This window comes from Ruditapes philippinarum, unplaced genomic scaffold, assembly GCF_026571515.1.
Source record: "Ruditapes philippinarum isolate M1 unplaced genomic scaffold, ASM2657151v2 ctg2667_1_1_1_1, whole genome shotgun sequence".
NCBI lineage: Eukaryota > Metazoa > Mollusca > Bivalvia > Venerida > Veneridae > Ruditapes > Ruditapes philippinarum.
Window position 1 is genome coordinate 166,262 of NW_026852562.1, and position 6,000 is coordinate 172,261.

Sequence of the window (6,000 nt, forward strand, 5' to 3'; positions counted from 1 at the left end):
GTGTCTGCACAATGTCACGTTGACTTCCTCTGCTGCTATGTTTAAATCATCTCTGAAAATTTTAGTTAAATAACTTAAAAAAGGAAAGAGATACGAATAAATGAAAATATCTCATATAAAATAGGAAAGTTAAAATGGCGACGTTCGAAGAATTTGCGGCGCAGTGAACATGTCACTCAGGTTTCATGACTATTTTGAGATGACACATGTAACGATTTTCAACAAATATACCAAATATAACAGTTTAGCAACATATTCTGAGCATTTGTGTACAAAAGGCATGAAGGGAACCATAGTTTTGCGCTACAAAAAGCGAAAATAAGGAAAACACGGATAGGAAGACCGATCTTCGTCGCCTATTTCCTACAGCTAAAAACAGGAGTAATGAGATCGGAAGTTCACGTATAGCAAAAATTAATGTATGCCATCCAAACATTCAACAAACATTAACAACCACATGATTTAAGTCAGAAATTGACGATTTATGGGTACCATTATTGCGTTGAAAGCCATTGAGAGTATTTGAGAAAGGCGCCTTTTATAGATTTATCGCCGTCTTTGACGTTGGACGTGCGCCGCGATTCAGTTAGTTGCCATGGTGTTTATGGCATATTTTTGTTGTTTGTTGATATTTATCTATGAAAATTTGTGAAAATGTTTTAATTATATGGGTTTATAACATATTAAAATATCAAATTCGTACCTGTTTTATTTAGCTTTTAAACAATCTTGTCACAGAATATTGGGACAACCCTCGTATGATACTCAAATGAAGATTTATCAATATTGTAAGTTCCAAAGAGATGTGAAGACTGGGCTGGGTCTATACTAGTGGCAAGTGCTAATCACTTCCGGTTGTAGCAGGTTAAGGGTTTAAATTTTGTTGTACTTTATTGCAGCGGTAAGATGAAACGTGTTGCCTTGCAGTTTACACCATACAGTTGGACAGACTTCAACTGGAAACCAACGTCTAGCCTTATTAGATGGTTTGCAACCTTAGGAATTTTTGTAATTGTAAGTATTGGTTCACACATTGGTGTGTATTCTTTCTGTAAATAGTCCTATAAAAATGAATATGAGTAAGACAAAATGCAGATGCACTTCATTCAGTATACATTTGTACATGTAGCTAGAATTTGATAGGATAAACTGGCTTGATCAGAATATTACTGTGTGCATACGCAGAAGTGACGAAGTAGGAGTTCCGTAGTTACCGCCCACGGTTGAAGGCAAAATTTAAGTTGTCTACCAGCCAAGTTGTAAATCTTCTGCCGATGCCCTGTGCCTTCTCAGCGACGTGCACGCTCCGAGGGGAAGTGAGAAGTTATGATCTTGTATGTTGTAATGTCACATTTATGTGCATATAATTATGCTTATAAAACAATTTTCAAACATCGAAGAATATGTAAAATATGTACTGCAAACATTTGTGCACATTATATTTGATCACTAAAATTATATACATTCATTTCTTATTGAAAAATTTGACTGAGAAATTATAGAAAATAAATTTCTAATTACCTCCCTTTATTTTCATGAAATGTTTAACTGGAATAATGCTTTTTGAAATTTACAATATTGATAAATCTTAATCTGAGGGTCATATTTATGACATTAAAACAAATATATACATTAAAACTATAAGAACACTTCCTTCCTGACAAATTTTGTTGTTATATACATGTACACATGATATACGACCGATATGTAGCATGCCGATCATGATTGGTAGTTTTTCCTGGATGTCGTGCCCATGTGCGTAAGCTGTGTCAAATTTGGCATTTCTACAAAGATAACAATGTCAAACACTCTCACTGTCTACAATATATCAATTGTCAGATTTTTGCGAATTGGCTTTCTTAAATTTTCGCGTAGGTGTATCAGAATCAGCAACTTTCTTTTACTGCTAGGTTTGGGCATTTCACCCTGTAGCCATGATGTGAGCGACATAACAATTTTTAATTCATGTTAACGGACTGAAATCATTCAAAACTATGATTAAGTTTTTAATCCGGTCGCTGATCATAAATGAAATTGATTATTTTTAATTGACTAACAGTGTTGTGATAGCCGTGAAAAACCCATTGCACATCGCCATTACTCGGGTTAAACACCGCATGTATATCAATTAGGGAAGATATGCACGTGTTTAGATGATCGGGGAAAAAATAATCTATAATTATCGCCTAATCCCGTATTAAACTCGCAAAACTGTCACACAATTATACCCGTTTCGGGCCGATGCTCTCATTATTTACTGTTTAGAGTAGGCGGTCATACAGGTAGAAGGGTAGTATAAAGCGACGCTCTGATTGGATAATGATATTTAGCAGTCGTCATATGGGCGGATACAATCTCTGCTCTTTACATCGCCAAGTAATTAGTCTTTGGGAATTAAGATTTTATCGGCGATGTTGACTTCTCTTTGATCAATTGGGAGAGCGAAATGGAAATATACTGAATCGCCAAAACCAAACTGAATCGCCCTTCCAGATGAGCCCTGAGATTATGGAATAGAATAAAGAATTAGATGTAGAATTTTATTGGATGCATAGTATTGTATTTTAAAACCTATATACTATGCACTGACACTTTAAGAGTAAGTGTTAGGATTAAATATGGATAGAATGATATAACTTTTATAAATTCATGTGTTCTTTTACATTCAGTTGTGCAATATTTCTAAATTATCAGATTTTTTTTACTAAAATTGTTTTAAAGGATGTTTTCCAAAAAGATAAGTTATTTTTGTACTTTTTTCAAATCCAAACAGAAAAGAAAGCTTTCGTTCTTGGACAAAAGTCAGAAAATACATATTTGGTTTCTATATCATCAGCATAGTAACAGTGCGGATTCAAATTGTCATTTATTTATTTCAGTTTCTACTAGCTGAATTAAACACATTTTACCTGAAGTTTGTATTGTGGATACCTCCCGAACATTATCTTAATCTAGGTCGTCTTGTCTTCATTTTATTCATGGGTGCTGCTGCTCTACGAGAAACTTTCCAATATTTAGATGATCCGTAAGTATATACTCCTATCAGTGCTGTCATCCTTGAAATCTCTTTGTCAATTAGCCTTAAAGTCTTAAAGATTCACAATTCTTATATCACTTCGACTTAATGTCAGAGTCAATGAATTAAGAAAAATTAGAAATGTTTAAATGGCTATTTTCATTTTGCAAAAAACAATATTTTGGATTAATTTGCAAAGTTTAATATTCATGAATTTTTACTTTCGGTTCTATTATATTTCTGATGTAATAGTTAAAATTTGCTAAAATTCAGCATGTTGTAGACTAAACGTGATTTGGAATTAAATGGAATTACATGTACTAGTCAGGTGTTACTTTGTTACAGTTTTCCAGGAAAGCTGGCTAGAAGGATAAGCTGCAGAGATATGACTAAAAAATGAGCCGCGTCACGGCAAAACCAACATTGTGCGTTTGCGACCAGCATGGATCCAGACCAGGATCCATGCTGTTCACTTACCAACTCTATTACAAGTAGAGAAACTGATAGCGAACAGCATGGATCCTGATCAGACTGCGCGGATGCGCAGGCTGGTCTGGATCCATGCTGGTCGCAAACCCATTATGTTGGTTTTGTCGTGACGCGGCTCAAATGTGTTTAAATCCGCGTAAAAACTATAAAAACAAATGAGAATTGAATATATTGTATCTGAAATTAAGATGTCACAATGTATCAGACTATACATACTATAATTCAGAGAGCCGAACAAGTTTGGTAGACAGTCCTGGATGATGATAGCAATTGTCATCACAGAATTACTGGTTACTGTTAAGTTTGATTATGAAACCATCACTAAACCACTTCCGAAAACAATTGCTTATTTCTGGATTTTAGGATTTCTTGGTAAGTAAAAACATTTCCAAAATTAATTCCTTTACTAATGGTATTTGTTTACAGTCAGGTTTGTTTTAACTAGTTAATTACTTATTTCAGAATATTAGGCAGTAATGGCTTACTGCAGAATATGTATGCAAATATAGTGTATATTTCCAGGCCTTTTTGACTTTATATAGATTGACTATTACTTTCATTTTGTTTATAAAAGGAAATGTATTATTTTGGCAAGAGCTGAAATTGACAAGTAAGTCAAAATCAGATTTTGCCGGCCATGATAATGCAACTAAAGTATATATTTCCTGACCCTTATGTCTAAATATAGGTTGGCTGTTTTAAAAGTTGCAGATAATGGAAAGAAAATACATTAACTTGGCATCAGACAGGTACAAGAGTAAAGCATAAATAGTCTGTTTAAACACATAACTGCGGAACTTCTGAAATGAATATGCCTAACTGCGGAACTTGTGAAATGAATAACCCTAACTGCGGAACTTGTGAAATGAATAAGCCTAACTGCAGAACTTCTGAAATGAATAAGCCTAACTGCGGAACTTGTGAAATGAATAAGCCTAACTGCGGAACTTGTGAAATGAATAAGCCTAACTGCAGAGCTTCTGAAATGAATATGCCTACATGTAACTGCGGAACTTCTGAAATGAATATGCCTAACTGCGGAATTTCTGAAATGAATATGCCTAAATATGAATTTGGAACTGTCAATTCAAAGTTTAGGGGATTTCGAAAATATACACAAGAATTGAGCTGCCAACAGTACAGAACCTAATGCATGGAAGTGCAAGCTGGCCTGCTCTTTACTGGTGACAGAGGCAAATTGCTCCTTGTTCCAGCAGGTTAAGGGTTCAAGTGTCGGTAAGAGTGAGGGTTTTTAGCTAATGATGATTATTCACACATATATTAACTTTTTGAAATATTTTATTTTTATAATTTTCTTTTGACATTTAAGATTTTCTTTTCTTTTCAGGTCTTGTTGGGTATACAGTATGGAAGTTTTATATTAAGAGGGATGTGAAAAATGATGTGGCCTTAAAACCAAAAACGAGGGTAAAGGAGGACACCATCAGTGAAACAGAGCCATATATCGTCCGCACCTCTAATATTAATAACAATGGTGTACAGAAACGCACAAATACAAGAAATGGATCAGCTGAAAATTAGTAGATTTTTAGCAATTTTAGGTTTTTAAAGTTTCAGTTTGTTTTTATTGTAAATGATATTGAAAATGTTAGTCAAAACTGCTTCATTCCATTGTTATAAGGTATTTATGGTAAAATTTTGTTATTATCCAATTTGTTACATGTTTAAATAGCTCTAATTAGAGGATGCTTTTTGAAGAAATCTACTTAACATAGTTTGTTTTAATAATGTAAATTAAAACTCATATTTTTGCTATTGGTATTTTTTTTTAAAGAAACTTTTCTTAAAGTTTAAAGTCCTGTTATATACTTATACCAAATCAAATACTTTTTTATTATTGTAGCCCTTTTTAGCTCACCTGTCACAAAGTGACAGGGTGAGCTTTTGTGATCGCTTTTCGTCCGGCGTCCGTCCGTCGTCCGTCGTCCGTAAACTTTTACTTTAAATGACATCTCCTCATAAACCACAAGGCCAATTTCATCCAAACTTCACAGGAATGTTCCTTTGGTGGTCACCTTTAAAAATTGTTCAAAGAATTTAATTCCATGCAGAACTCTGGTTGCCATGGCAACCGAAAGAAAAAACTTTAAATATCTTCTTTTAAAAAACCATAAGAGCTAGAGCTTAAATATTTGGTATAAAACATCTTCTAGTGAGTGTCTACCAAGTTTGTTCAAATAAAAGCCTTGGGTCAAAATTGGCCCCGCCCCGCGGGGTCATTGATTTTCCCTATATGCATATAGTAAAAACTTAAAAAATCTTCTTTTAAAGAACTCAAAGAGCTATGGCTAAGATATTGAGCATCAAACATGTCTAATAGGTGTCTACCAAGTTTGTTCAAAGAAAAGCCCTGGGGTCAAAATTGGCCCCGCCCCAGGGGGTCATTGATTTTCCCTATATGCATATAGTAAAAACTTAAAAAATCTTCTTTAAAGAACCAAAAGAGTTAGAGCTAAGATATTTAGCATGAAAAC

General features: G+C 34.1%; 1 protein-coding gene across 2 annotated transcripts in view; it reads left to right on the forward strand.

The window, feature by feature from the left end:
* LOC132717061 (phosphatidylserine synthase 2-like) overlaps window positions 1-5,674 on the forward strand; it is a 28,014-nt gene extending 22,340 nt beyond the window's left edge. The window contains exons 10-13 of one of the 2 annotated variants that reach the window (XM_060700456.1): window positions 900-1,014; window positions 2,880-3,025; window positions 3,732-3,877; window positions 4,854-5,673. In XM_060700456.1, the coding sequence (XP_060556439.1) occupies window positions 900-1,014; window positions 2,880-3,025; window positions 3,732-3,877; window positions 4,854-5,047 (601 nt within the window). In that variant the 3' untranslated portion in view covers window positions 5,048-5,673. Of the gene's footprint in view, window positions 1-899; window positions 1,015-2,879; window positions 3,026-3,731; window positions 3,878-4,853 lie in introns of both variants that reach the window. The other variant, XM_060700465.1, reaches the window with a different exon arrangement.
* The last annotated feature ends 326 nt before the right edge of the window (window positions 5,675-6,000 follow it).